Source organism: Vespula pensylvanica, chromosome 2 (assembly GCF_014466175.1).
Source record: "Vespula pensylvanica isolate Volc-1 chromosome 2, ASM1446617v1, whole genome shotgun sequence".
Lineage (NCBI taxonomy): Eukaryota > Metazoa > Arthropoda > Insecta > Hymenoptera > Vespidae > Vespula > Vespula pensylvanica.
Window position 1 is genome coordinate 7,091,520 of NC_057686.1, and position 15,615 is coordinate 7,107,134.

Below are 15,615 nucleotides of genomic sequence, written 5' to 3' on the forward strand. Positions count from 1 at the left end.
CGGAAGTTTAATTGGCTCCTTTAAGACTCTCATTTTCTCTTGGTAATTGATTAAAGTTAAACTTACATCATTTATTAATCGAGCAACGCCATTTTTATTTTTATAAGAATCTTAATTAAATAGAGGATGCAATTTATTTATTTACATTTACTGACAAAAGTTAAGAAACAGAGTAATCGTTCGCCCATTTTTATATATTCTTTATCTTCCGAAATACATAGGTTGAAACTAAAAATAGCATAATGAGATAATATTTCATACATCATGCTATCTGATTATACTATTTTTAGTTTCAATCAATGTATTTCGAAAGATAAAGAATATTGTATATAAATGAGCGAACGATTACTTTGAAGTACGCGCAAGTGTATTCATTCATTAATTAATTCATTCATTTCTTTATCCATTTTCTTTTTTCTTATATATTCGACGAGAATTCGATGACTGAAGTTATTATAGAAAAATATTGATTTCTATCAAACGACATTATTTTTTCGTTTCAATTTTAAGGAATTTAAGAAATGATCTTCCTCCTTCTCTTTATTTACACCACGTCAAATATCTAATCCTCTTTTCCATCCATGCATGCGTACAAACTATCAAGTTTATTGAACTTTCTCTTAGCTTAAATCTGCGTTTATTTATCGTAGCTCGCTCGCAAATAAACTACGGCGATACACTTTTCGTTACCACGCTTATACCCCCAAACGAATTTTAAGAATATTTTTATTATTATTTTGAGAAAGTGGATACTAAAAGATAGAACGATGGAAGAAAATATTTATTTAATCATTGGATTTCGTTCATTGTTCATTATTAATTTAATCAAGATCAAAAGAGGAACGTTAAAAATAGTCTCGAAAGGAAATTCATAGGATGTCTCGTTTTATACGTTTTCCATGTATACCGTCATTTTAATCGACATGCGAAGCGTATTTCGAGGAAATATCCATTAAATGATATCCTTTCAATTCAGAGAGATATACGTACAGTTACGTGTATCGTTATTCATAAAAATAAAAATACAACGAGCTACTACTCCCACCCCCATCGCTCTTCCAACTTCCGAAGATCTCTAGCATCACGAATGACTAATGGATTTATCAAGTGGTCAAATTTGTTATCATAAATAACTATAAATTTCTTGATAATTTTATCAATTTCATCTTCTTTATCAATTTTTCTATATATGTAATCAGCTATATCTAATATATATATATATTTATTATATATATATATATATTGATATATATATTTATTTATACACATATATATTTCTTCTGATTCATGTTCGCGGTATTGACCGGAACCGTAGTTGACTATTAGCCGACACTTTCAAACCACAAACTAATCCAGACTACAACAGAGGAAATTCAAAGTGGTAGCCGAGAGTTTCCGGACAATGATAACGAATAAGATACGATCAACGTTCGTTACCAAAATTAGAAATTTATTAAATGATTTAATACTGCCTTCCTTCATCTATTTCCTTTTTAAAATTCTGCCTATTAGGCATATCAGTATAATCGTTCTTAACTAATTGTCTAATTGAATTTTTATTTCGTAATTATTCATTGATTCATTGAATTAAAATATTTTTACATATTATTATTTAATAATAGTAATAATAATAATAATTTAAAGATTGCCTTTAATTTATTATTATCATTATCTTTTGACCTTTATCGTTGACCACTTGATAGGTCACGATCAAATCAAATATCTTTTTGTTCTTATTACAGATATTTTTAATATTATTGCTTTCTAAATATTTCAATATATTTATATATATATATAGCTATATGTATGTGTTTGCAGTCAATATTTTGAGATATTTTATGAAGTTTGTTGTTATGTTGTTGTTGTTATTATTGTTATTATTTCTTGTTTTCGTAGATTAATTCTGGTCTTCTAGAACACCTTGCAAGCTGACGTCAAGCATAGTCTCCGTTTAGAATGTACTGCTTCTGAATGTATATAATTGAGAAACTTTTGAATAAATGGACAAGTGTCTGGTATGACTATTTTCTGTAAGTGTAATAGGTACGTAGTTGGAGAGAAATCAAGTATTTTTAGCGTTTATGATGGAAATATTTTGATATAATATTTCCGATGAATAGAATAATGATCGCTACTATTTTTACATTGTCTTGATTTGTTTAATTTCTTTTGTTAATCGTAAGTATTTCTTTATTTTTTCTCTTATGTTTTTTTTTTCTCTACATATTTATTACATATATGTATTTGGAATGTATGCTTGTATAAAATAAATAGTTTTCATTGATTTATGTATAAGTGTGATATCTGATTTGTTTCGTGGTGTTGGTTTGGTATTGTCATTTTCCAGTATGTTCTGAGGTATATATTTGTAAGTTAATGTTTATTCATTTATTAGCTTACGTTTTATGGTTAATTCTTGATGCATACGTTTAATTACATTGTCATGTTTTTGGATATATTCTTTATTTGTTAGAATGTTACATCCTTCCGTTATATAGTCTATTGTTTCCATTTGCCATTTACACATCCTGCATTTGTCATTTTATCTTTTAGCATGTTATTTTTAATGATATGTTTATTATAGTATTTATACTGTATTGATTATTTAATTTTGAATTATTATTATAAATCCATGTTTCTTATTCTAATTCTTTTTCTTCTTCTTCTCCTTTTTCTTCTTCTTATTATTATATTTATAAAAAATTTCGATACTATTTTGCATGTTATATTTTTTACATTGATTCAAAATAAAATCTATATCTATATCTATTTTCTTCAGATTTTCTATCAGTAATTTCGTAGTAATACGTATTACGGATATGATCAAGGATCATTATTTTTGTTTTGCTACTTTCAAAAATCCCTCAATATTGTTGCTAGTGGTATATACTTTTTTTTATCCTCTTTATATTTCATATTTGCGTCATTAATGATTGCAATGTCTATTAAGTATGTGGTCCTATTTATTTTGTGGATATACGTTATATCCGATTTGTTGTGTGCTATTGTCTTGTCTGTATCTAGTATTATATCCCAATGCAATTCAGCTACTTTTATTATTATTATTACGAACTTCTTAAAAAATCTATAAAAGACTTCTGTAAAAGTCAACGACATCGAATGTAAAAATATACACAGAGATATACGTATGAGTCATAGAAAAAGTCATGTCACGTCGATAAAAGGGAAATATATTTCCATACATATGTATGTATGCCTTTCAATTTTTCCGTTAAAAGCAAGAAATCGTCATCCATTAATTAAATCGTGTGCTCATCGCGTGTCATGACGTAATCCATGAAGAAATTTATTTTTGTTTTATGTATACTATATGTTCTGCACGTTTCTTTCCTGTTAATCTTACATAGACCGTTACTAAGCGGAATTCAACACACGTTTCCTCTAATTTAATCAGAACGATCCTCGTGTTTAATTATGGAAAATAAATAAACTATCGTCACTATCTAGCATACTAACAAAATGATGCTGTTTTCTTTCACCCCTTTTGTTTTGTTTCGTTTAACGTTCCGATAAATTTTATCAAACGACCTTATCCTAAGGAAGAATCGTGATTCGTGTAAAAAACAAAATTATCCTATTTTTATTTTAACATCTTTCGGCCGGTGGTATTATGAAATAAATTCTATGAGGAAGCTACTAATCTTCTTCTGTCGACGATCGTTATCATACAGGAGACTGCATGGGAAGTCCAAGCCAATTATTACGATTGCAAAGATTCTGAATCGATAAAAATTATTGTTTTCTCGACGCATTTTGTCAATGTATAATATTTTCTCTTCGTCTATCTTTATCTGTCTGTATGTCTCTCTCTCTCTCTCTCTCTCTCTCTCTCTCTCTCTCTCTCTCTCTCTCTCTCTCTCTTTCTCTCTCTATCTTTAGTTTAACACCTGTGCAGTAACCTGTAGAGTAACATTAAATCATCTTTAAATTCTCATCAACATAAGCATCGTTTGATCATTTCCCTTTTATATGAATTACCATTAAATTTCATTTTATAAAAAATATTATCATTAACATTCCAAAGATCATTGAAATATATTCATTAAATTCCTGATAATATTAAAAAGATAGAAAATGAGAGAGGAAAAGAGAGAGAGAGAGAGAGAAAGAAAGAAAGAAAAAGAGAGAGAGAGAAACATTACAAATTCGAGTTACATAATCTCTATTTGCAAGATCTGAAGGACGATCAAGTTTATTCATTTTACGATCTTTTTACTTACGATCGTATTTCCCAAAAGATAGTGACGTCAAAAAAAAAAAAAAACACACGTACACGAAGAAATCTATTACATGTTTGATTACGTCAATCAATCGAAACAAAATATTTTAATCAAAGTTAATTCGACATTGTAACGGGCTTATGACGATGATCGATCAGAGTCTATTGTAGCGTTCAGTTGACGCTTCGAATGGCAGGTAACATAGAGACACGTAATAGAGACACTGACATATACAAACATTCTACACAGATGTCGCAACAAAAACTACTATAGATTGTGCTAAACACGATTGGCACAGGTAGTTCGTCCAACAGTCTCTAACAGACAAGAGTGAGAACGGTTCATGTGAGAGTTTCATCATCCTTTACTTTATATAAACCCATCTTTCTCGTATCAGTAAAACCAGTTCGTTCTAATTAATCGGTCCATCTTAACTACAAAATACAAATATAAACATGCATACGTAGATAATCATTAAACAGTCTTCCAACACAACACGTTTTGATAGAAACTCGTTTACTTATATACTATATACGTGCGATCATAGAAGAGAATTAGTGTAGGATACATTGGAATATATATATATATATATATATATATATATATATATATGCTATCAGTAAGTCGAATTTGAAGCGACCGTTTCGATCTTCTGCGAAGCGGAAAACGTGCTTACGAAGCGAATAACTCTTGAAATATACATATATAAGCATTTGTGTATGCGTGCGCGCGCGTGTGTGTGTGTGTGTGTATGTGTATAATGTGGTTGACTACTTCTCGAGATTTTCCGAAAATTAGGTAAATCAGTAAAACCGTAAAACTACGAAAAGGGAAGAGGAGACTTATAAATTTTGAAAGTTGATCGAGAACATCGTAACTGTATAGAGAACATCAACAACGAATTTGGAGAATGATCGATCGATTTGTAAAACTCGTCGTAAGTAGGTGAGTACTATATCGCCTTAAACGATCTTCGATCCATTGGTAAATTTATTCGACGATTTAACAAAAAGAAAAAAAAAAAGAAATAATAATAATAAATTAACAGGGAAGTTTGGAGGTTCAGGAAGGAAAGGAACAAGAAAACGAGAGTTTAGACGAAATTGAAAATTGAAGAAAAAAGAAAACGAAATATATAAATATAATATATATATATATTTCTTTTATACGCAATTTTCAAGAATTTGCATGAATACGATAAAAGCGATTTAAGTTACTCATCGAGTTTTTGAGCAATCGTAATCGTATCTTAATCTTTGCGGTTTAACATATAAACCGAGGTCGGGGGCTGTTAATTTCGTCTATCGTTGCTTGAAAAGCTAACGAAGAAAGCTGAGTCTATCAGTAACGGCGCTGACAGCAGGTAGAACGAAAGAACGGTCAGAAGGACAAGCAAAGACAACGTTTATACCTCTACGAAAATAGTGGTACGGAGTGACAACCAAAGAATTTTGTTTTATTACATATCTACCTGAGGTTTTACAATTTTTCGTTTACAGAGTAGAAAAAAGAAAAAAAGAAAAAAAAAAAAAAGAGAAAAAAAGAAAACGAAGGAAGAAACAGAAGAAGAAAAAGGCGTACCTTTGACAAATTTTTTTTTCTCTTTACGTCTTTTTAAAACGGACAGGGAAAAGGAAAAATAATATATTTTATTACGTGATTTCGGCTTTCCCCAACCATTTGAACACTCTCTCTTATATGTCTGTATCTTTTTTTGAGGATCTTTTCAAAGAAGTTCAGAGATAAATAGGAAGAGAGAGAGAGAGAGAGAGAGAGAGAGAGAGAGAGAGAGAGAGAGAGAGAGAGAGAGAGAAAGAGAGGGATAGATAGATAGATAGATAGATAGATAGATAGATAGATAAAAAAAGAAAAAGGAAGTGCGAAGTAAGAAATAAATCGAGTATCAAAATGGCGAAGATTCATCTTGATGTTGACTATCACCCTTTCAAGATCGTGATCAAGGCTGTTCTCCTACTCTGGGTATGTTTACTTCACCCAAATATTATCATTCGCATGAAATATCATTTTTGTAAAAATGTTCTTTTCGTCATCATCTTCTTCTTCTTCTTCTTCTTCTTCTTCTTCTTTTTCTTTCTTTTTTTTTTTTTCTTTTTACCGTGAATATTAATGAACATAATTGTATTTCGAGACACGTAACATTTATTTACTATATTATAATCTCTCTATATTAAATCTATAGTATATTCATAATTTTAATACGCACGTAAAATCAAAGAATATTTTCATTAATCTTATCATTTATTAATAGAAGCTAGAAGATAAGTAAGATTAATCGATCGGTACTGGAGATATTTTTTAAAACTCGCATATTCGTTACTCTTTGTTTCTAAGCTTATCGTTAACGTAATTAATGATTATTATCAGATTATTTAAATCGCCTTAACGGTGCTAACGAGGCGAATAGAGTTCAAAAGAAATACAAGTGACTATCCGAATTTAATTAGATTCCTCTTTCTCTTATCTTCTTTATCATATCGTATTTTATCTGTGTTTATTTATAAATATATTATTTATCTGTGCATATATACATATACGTTATGTTTTTTAATCGTAAATGATTCTTCGATTTTAAACATTATGTATGCATATTTACTTTAACGTTTGTTTACTTTGATACAATGTACAACTCGTTCTTCTATAGTTTATCTTCTATATCAAAAACCTTGATTTAAAAGCTGTTTATCTTTATCCGTTCTTAAAAATAATCGATTCTCAGTGATAATGAAATCAAGGAATTTTATCGTGGAAAGAAGTAATACAGGTAAATCGAGGAAAGAAACAAGTTGACGAGTTTGAATATCTTTAAATAAAATCTGACGAAAGAATCATTGATGATATTATTCGAGAAGGAAATACAAGATATTTATTGATTTCATCTTTTCTATTTTTATTGTAATTTTATTTTATTTTCTTTTTTTTTAATATAGTTATACGGGGCTATTTAAACGAATTATTATTTTCTACTAATATAACTGTATTTACATTACGATATTTTTATAAGAAAAATCGTTGATCGAATAAACACGATTAAATGATCGGTCTTAGATAAAGATTATTAAATAAGGTTAATTAGTCGGTTGTTAATCTATTTCGAATAGGCGAGCATCTTTATACCAGCAACGATTTTATTAACGCTTATCTGTCGGAAGTATTATCAAAACTTTTATTCCTAACGATAATAAAAGTTTTATTAAGAAGAATTTTCATTACTTTTCCCATTATTTTCTAATCAGTCTTTCTTCTTCTTGTTCTTGTTCTTCTTCTTCTTCTTTGAGAGAGAGAGAGAGAGAGAGAAAATAATTTTAATTTCATACGGTCATGCATTCAAATGAATATAATTTGATTATTTTCCATATAAAATGATGCCATACAGTAATTATAGACTTAATGGAATTTACACTGTAAAGTGTATGGCAAGTATAACGACATATATACATGATAAATAATAAATTAAAACGTAACGAAGAAGAATATCGATAGTCTCGTTGGAATATCAAACCACAAGAATGGCTGACATCGATGATAATAAATTTAAATAATAATAGATAAAATTCATTAATAAAAAGTGAGATTATTTTCTTCAAATAAATAAAGAAGAGTTAAAACGTTTTTGACAATAAATTTAAATAACGATTAATAATATTCATTGATCGAAATCAAGATTATTTCTTTGAGTTGTAAAGAAAAAAAAAAGAAAAGAACAAGAGATTCGTTTCTTTTAATCGCAGATATCAATTAGCCGGTTCATCGAAATTATTTGAATTTTTCATTCTACGATCTCCGATCAATTTTGTTTCATCATCAAATTTAGATACGTCTTTTATAAGCGGCTACATTTCTATGATTTCACGAAATTACGAATATCTTTTTGTTTACACTTCTCTCTCTCTCTCTCTCTCCTCTCGGTCTCTTTAATCAAAACGAAAGCTAATTAACATTTCTAAGGAATTGTTCCGGAATTGCAGATTGCAGGTGAAACAAATAGCGATTCACAACCAAACTTCTATGAAAAATATGGCCTTGATCGACCCTCATATCCTTCCTGGTACAAGGAATCACCATTTATGTATAATATTGAACGTAAGTATCATCAAAAGCATTAAATAATACTTTTGCAATTGTAGGTTTAATTTCTTTTATATCTCTAACAAACAATAACGATATCGCCGAACGAATGTATGATCAAATCATTTGCAGAATTATAATTTTTATATTATTGTCTGATAATGAAATCTTTCGCTGTTTGAAAAATAAAACTAAGAAAAAATTAATAATATGATTTCAATATATCAAACAACATTATATATTTTTTACGATAGCAAAGGGTAATACGGAGGACCAAATATTCTTCCCTTATGATAACGTGAAATCTCAGATACGAAATCTCGGAGATCCACACATATGCAAGAATAAAACCTATTGTGAGGATACACCTTACTATCCTAGCGAATTGGTCAAAAATAGATTAGAAAATAATAAGAATTTAATGGAATTTGCTGTTAATGATTTCGTAAGTAATTAATAGAAAAAGAAAATCTAAAATATTAACATCCCTACATTCTCTTATTTTCTCTCGATTTTAATAAATCTTTCAATCGATTATTCGTTATCCAGATACCGAAAGAGTTAGACTTATCAGACAGAATAGACGCGAGGGACGAAATACCGATGTGTGTATCTATTGTAAGTAAAAATTTTCTTTTAAAAAATCTTTTAAAAAATCGTTCGATTATTTCTTTTTTTTTTTGTTGTTTGATTCGTTAATCAGCTAAATACATTTATTTATTGCTTTATCGTTAAATAAATGATTTGTTCTCGCACTTATTAACGCATTAATTGCCAAATTAATTTTGTATCAATCATTATGCTTATCTAATAAAGTTTTTATAATTTAAAGTTATATAATTATTGTTAAGATAAATTTATTATAATTTTTTGTGTAGAGGGAAGATAAAAACAAATTATGATTGTCACCATTCTCATTTTAAATTCTACTCTTATTGCTTTGAAATATACTTTGAAAAATCTTTTAAATATTACAAAAGATATCTTCAAAAAGTTTAAAATAATATCTATAAAATTAAACGACAAATTGTTGTTAATACCCATGACGTTTAAGTAACTATACTTCTAAATATATTTCTAAAATATACATCTTATCTTTCCCATTTTACGATTCATTAATTCATTTAAACTACTCTCTTTATCCGTACGATTTTATTTTGAATCAAATAAATATCGTATACATTATTCAGTGATCGAATATCTCTCCAATTAATAGATCTCTTTATAGAAAGATCAAATTAAATGCTAATGAAAAGATACTAATAGAAAATCTATTTTGATCGATTCGATTATGATCTACAGGAAAAAGTGATTTATCCTAAAACGGCGCAAACGGTGAACGGTGAGTGGCTATTCATAGCACAAATGGGACAAAATTTTGCACAGGGCGTACGCATCGAAACTTGTCTGTAAGTTAATTCATTTTTATTGTATCAACTTGTATCTATAGAAAATCTATAACTAATCGTTCGATATAATATTTCTCTAGGAAAGATCTAGGAAGATTTCTTCATTTTCTTTCTTTTTTATTTTTTTTTTTTTATTTTTTTATTTTATTTCATTTTTCTTTCTTCTTGACAAATTTTTCTTCTTCAAAAGAATCTCATGTATGAAACTTCTTATATACGCGCATGTGTGCGTGTATGGCGTATGTGCATGCGCAAGTGTATATGTATAATACATAAATATATAAATATATTTGTTTTTCAGAACAAACTCAGCACCGTGTCAATTTGTTCAACATATAACGGGTTATGTGTCAAGTTGTGAACAAAAATATATTTATCGTCAACTCCTCGCAGTCGATAAACAAAATTTAACAACGGAATTATTTCGTTTTCCTTCGAGCTGCTGTTGCACCGTCAAATTCGTCTCATCTTGATCATATCTTTGAAGAAATATCTTTGCTTCTCTCTCTCTTTCTCTCTCTCTCTCTCTCTCTCTCTCTTTCTTCTTTTCTCTGTATTTCTCTCTTTCATTTATTTTCTCTTCAAAATCGCCATAAAATCGATAGACAAGTATAAAAAACACGAAAAGAGTATTCATTTTACTCGTTATTTCTTGACAAATATTAAATATTAATCCGAATACTTTTCTTAGTTTTAAACAATATATTATAAAATACTATTATATATATATATAAAATATATTTATATAAAAATTATATACATATATATTTATTATTTATTATAATATATAATATTTATAATAAATACATATATATATATTATATATATATTTTATACATATATATATATATACATATTTAATTACAATATACTTAAATAAATGCTGCTTATGAAAAAAATGAAAGATAAAAAATATGCTTAAAGACATTGTTATGTGATGATTTCGTTTCAAGGACTATACTTGTACATTCGACATAAAAGAAAATAAAGCACAGATTGTTTACGAAGAAGAACAAATTATGAATTACCTGCATATCATGCCATGTGACTTCGTATAAAGGAAGAATTTTAATCTAAAATAAACAAATGCACACAATAATACACATTCATAATAGTCTTTAAATATTTTTTTCTATAATGAACTTCTATTTTTGTTATGAACTATTATCTTTTTTTCTCTCTTTCTTTCTCTCTCTCTCTCTCTCTCTCTCTCTCTCTCTCTCTCTCTCTCTCTCTCTCTCTGTCTCTCTTTCTTTCAGTTATATATACATACATATATACATTTTGTATATCGAAAAATTTTATAAAACTGCTGATGGCTTTATCCTAGTCGAAAATCGCTTGAACTCTTTCTCTCATTTTTATTTCGTTTATTTCCATCACTCATTTCTTCTCCATTTTTCCCCCTACTTTGTCTCCATCGACGCGAATAAAGCTGCACTTTCGTCGAAATATCCTTTTCATTTTTCACCGTTCAAATACTCTTTGAAATACTCGTCGGTCCTGTCTTGTTTCTCTTTTTTTCCTCTCACTGAAAGTTTCTCTCCTCTATGGGTAAGAAAAGAAAAAAGAAAAATAAGAAGAAAAGGAAGAGGAAGAAAAAAATGAAGATTAAAATGAGTTGAGCGACGTGCTTTTTACGAAAAAGTGAGAATGAGAAATATACAGTATGTAAAAGTAGTATTCGAGTAGTACGAAAAAGAAAATAAATGCAAGAGTTTCTTCTAACGTGAGAGTAATCATTATTTTTCTTTGCTTTTATTTTCGTTCTTCGTTTGAAAACAAAAAAAAATAAAGAAAATGATAATAATAATAATAATCTAATCTAAGGGGTAGCTACGTGATTTATCTATTCTGTCTTATTTATCACGAATTCTTTTACTTATCGGTGACGAAATAAGAACTTACACGTGCCGAGAAGATATTACATTTTTTCGATATTATTGATAACTCTCTCCCCTTCTCGATTTATTCAAATCTACAAACGCCTTTCGTTTATTACAAACGAGAGAAATATCGAAGGAACTACTCGAGTTATTTATTATCAATAGGACGAGAATATATATTTTTTATTTTTTAATTTCATTTTTAAATCTATTTTAATTTTTATATTTTTTTGGAACTTTCTATCTTTCATTATAATATATATAATATATATATAATGAACGACAAAAGGGTTGGTATACTCGAATGAATTTTTTTCAATGTTAGTTCTATTGATTTTATTTGAATTTGATTTTATAAAATTTAATGATATATAATTAAACCTAAGTTTTTAATATTTATGATAAGACAGATTTTAAATCGTAGTCGATAGATATTTATTATATAATACAAATATCGTCAAATAAAACTCTTCGTAGATATAATATTAAAATAGAATATATTCTATATATATATATATATATATATATATGTTTATATAAATGTTTATATTTATATTCAATAACAAATTATCATCGGATAAAAGAATTATAATAATTGTAGAGAGAGAAATAGAGAGAGAGATTGAAAAATTGTTTGAATAATTTATCCTCATTACCACCATATATTATGAAATAAAAAATAACTGTCGAATTTTGAAAGTGTTGTAAAATATATTTTTCTATATATTATTAATAACAAATATTTTCATTAATTAATAACAAAAGAAATAATTATAATCCATTGGTAATTCATGAAGTTACAAATACTGAAAGTATTGTCATTTATGTTGAATCAATCTGTATATATAAATAAAAAAAAATATGTGCATATATAAATAAAAAAAAATGTGTGTGTGTGTGTGTGTATATGTATATACATATGTATATATCTATATGTATATACCTAAGAAAAATTTCTAGGCCAACTTAAATCCAAAAAGAGGATGAAAAGAATCCTACCATCAAAGATAATCCGATCGAGATAAAATTGAAAATTATTTGTACAGGTAAATTTTGTTTATAACACAGTTATCGCCCATAAAAATTCCGCGATAAACATTATCATAGAATGTAAACTACGATCAATCTTCTAACAAGACATACAATAAATACGAGGCATATCAAACAGTGAGAGCAACGACCTCTTTTTTATATTAAGTAGACATTTATGAGAAAAGTTGATTTGAATAGATTAGAGCAATCTCCCCAAAAAAAAAACTTATATCCATTTATGATAAAAGAAATCGAAGTATAAAAAAAAATTAATATACAAGATCAAAGTTTTATAAAATAAAAAATTAATCTACAAAATGATAATAAAATCTATACGTATCTGTGCTTGAATATTATGGTGCAGTACAAATTCGTCTCAAATCTCAAACCATAACACTAACTTTATCGAAACAAGTTTTCTAGATTAATATTAGCTAGAGATAGATATATTAAAATTTATGATATGCACAAAAGAGCGAAGGTAACGTTTATTAACAACTACATTAAATAACTACCAATTAACTTTTATAAAAATCAACTTCAAATTAATGAATTAACTTAAAACTTTACAAATATAAGAGGAAACAATGGGTCGTTTCTAATAAAGCATAAATTAACATACTAAATATTAGAAATATTTAATAAAGAATTATAAATGTAGAATCCTTATAAAAATTAGTTTGAATCGTAGGTCTTATAAAATTTTTATAAACAGGTTTTCAATGAAAATTTTTCCTCTACGAAACGAAAATTATTTTGAACCTATGATATCTCAATATAATTTCGATTAAGAACAAGATTGCTTATTTAAAGAAAAATCACTTATGTTTAGTATAAGAGCCAATCAAGAAGAAATATTATAATTAAATACATCTTATATTTACATAGGTATATAGTTTTTGTTATGCGAGTTCGTACATCTATTGTCAGTATTATATAAGTTGCATAGATTTTGACGAAACAAAGTACACAAAAATTTGAAATTGAAAGAAAAAAGAAAGAAAAAAAAAAAAAAAGCACGAATACGAATATCGATCCGAGAAAAAATTTGTCCACTTACATCCGAGAACTCAATTTTTATCTGTAATATTTTCCAGAAAGTTTCGCTTGGAAACCCTTTCTGATATATTCCCTATCAATTCAAGTAATTTTCTTCTCTTTTTTTACTTTTTTTTTTTTTCGGAGAAAGAAAAGATAAATAATAATAAGAGTATATTAGAAAGAGATTCAGTAGAAAATGAAATTTTCTGTTTAAATAACTACATACCATAATGCCAACGTTAACGAAAATCCCTTTTAATGAAGGTACGAAACAAATCTAGAGGCATACCCACTGTGTATGTTGTTCGTATTAACGAAAAAGAATGAGAACAAAGGCAATAAAGGAAGAGAAATGTAACTTCCCTCGAAAAGAGTTTTTTACACGTTCCCATTCGCTCGTTCTCGAAAGGAAAGAGAAAATAAAAAAAAAAGGAAAAAAAGAATAGAAAAACAAAACGAAGGAAATAAAAACGTAGAAAGGAACAAGAGAATAAAACTTTTTCAAATTTATATCTAATAATTTGAGTTCGTAATTATATTAACGATTTTTACTCCCCCGCTTGTATTTTATTTGTTTTATACATATGTATGTATGTATTAATCGCATTCTTGAAAATCAGATCCGATTTACAATTATTTCCATGATTCATTTTTCAATCTAACAATAAAAGTTAATAGAGGAGTCCGTGATAAAAAAGAAAAAATTATGAACTGTTAATCATCGAAATCTTAAGGGATAAAGGGATTGAGAAAAGAAAAGAAGTAATGCATCTTTCACTTTCTTCTCTATTTCTTTTTTCTTTTACCTTTTCTTTTTCTATTTTCATAAAGGAGAGATGATAAATCTAGTCTACGAAGTTTTGCTTTTGCCAACGGAATACTTAATACTTTCATGTAAAAGATCAGAAGATTCCAATGAAGGACTTACACCGGTCATCTGATTTATATCATCTCTTTTGCGTCCAGGCAGACCAATGTAAATCAGTCGATGACAGCTTTTTGCCATGCACTATTTCCGGTATAGTATAACTCGGCAAACGAAGAACCAAGGCGCCGTTAACATCTGCTCGATGCAACGTTCCAAGAAAAACAACTAACGTAGTCATTCTTTCGATGGATATTATCGATCGATATGTTCCATAAAACGTGAGTACGTTTTCGTTAGATTATAGTAACGTTAGAACATACTTGTATCCCAAAATTATTTACTTTATGTCTTTTACTTAAAGAAATATATATATATATATATATATATATATATATATATATATGTTTCGTTTTAAAGAAAAATCGATTGGTAACAACGAAAAGTAGTTGCAAATTTTATCTACAGACAAACGATATAATCTATTTTGGAACACTCTATATATAAATATATATCCGTACAAACACCTACGTAATATTTAAAATTCGAGAAAATTATTATAGCAAAGAGATACGTTTAATTAAAAATTTTAATCGATAATTAAACGTTGATAGTCCTTTTCATTTATCATAATCGTTTAATCAAGCACACAACAACATTTTCATGACGAGAGACCAAAGGAAATTCGTTAAAATCGTCTCGAATAACGAGACTTTAAAAGGTAGGACGTGTACCTGTTGACAGTCGAGTTTTTCAATGCTTTTAAATCGACTCCAGAGGTGGAGAGAAAGAGAGAGAGAGAGAGAGAGAGAAAAAGAGAAAAAAAGAAAGAGAAAGAGAAAGGGAAAAGAAGAGAGAAAGAAATATTGCAGCTGATGGAAAATAAAATTCATTCCATTTTCATTTTGATCGTTCTATAAATATTTACTCTGTTTATACTGTATTTTCTAGGTATGCATCTACATACATACGTATTACCAGAAAAATTTTTCACATAGCACCCAGTAATAATTATTTTTGTGAACATAAACGTACTTATGTTCTCCCTCGTCCAC

General features: G+C 27.8%; 1 protein-coding gene and 1 long non-coding RNA gene across 3 annotated transcripts; both read left to right on the plus strand.

Annotated features, from left to right (window-relative positions):
* The first annotated feature begins 4,866 nt into the window (after positions 1 to 4,866).
* Positions 4,867 to 5,761, plus strand: LOC122638023. Of its 2 annotated transcripts, XR_006329337.1 has the most exons (3): positions 4,870 to 5,186; positions 5,290 to 5,668; positions 5,741 to 5,761. It is a non-coding gene; the product is annotated as an uncharacterized LOC122638023 (long non-coding RNA). The 2 variants fall into 2 exon arrangements; XR_006329336.1 differs by lacking the exon at positions 5,741 to 5,761 and having other exon boundaries at positions 4,867 to 5,186.
* Positions 5,762 to 5,813: 52 nt separating this feature from the next.
* LOC122638022 lies at positions 5,814 to 10,357 on the plus strand. Its single transcript, XM_043830628.1, has 6 exons — positions 5,814 to 6,221; positions 8,228 to 8,342; positions 8,582 to 8,772; positions 8,877 to 8,945; positions 9,630 to 9,736; positions 10,038 to 10,357. The coding sequence occupies exons 1-6, from the start codon at positions 6,150 to 6,152 to the stop codon at positions 10,207 to 10,209; spliced, it is 726 nt and encodes a 241-aa protein (XP_043686563.1). The 5' UTR covers positions 5,814 to 6,149; the 3' UTR covers positions 10,210 to 10,357.
* The last annotated feature ends 5,258 nt before the right edge of the window (positions 10,358 to 15,615 follow it).

What these genes read in the sequence shown, in the direction of transcription:
- LOC122638022 (XM_043830628.1), top strand. Translation starts at nt 6,150, where the DNA reads ATGGCGAAGATTCATCTTGATGTTGACTATCACCCTTTCAAGATCGTG. An exon ending in ATTTATGTATAATATTGAAC is followed by an intron (nt 8,343 to 8,581) that starts GTAAGTATCATC and finishes TTTTTACGATAG; the next exon opens with CAAAGGGTAATACGGAGGAC. An exon ending in AATTTGCTGTTAATGATTTC is followed by an intron (nt 8,773 to 8,876) that starts GTAAGTAATTAA and finishes TTCGTTATCCAG; the next exon opens with ATACCGAAAGAGTTAGACTT.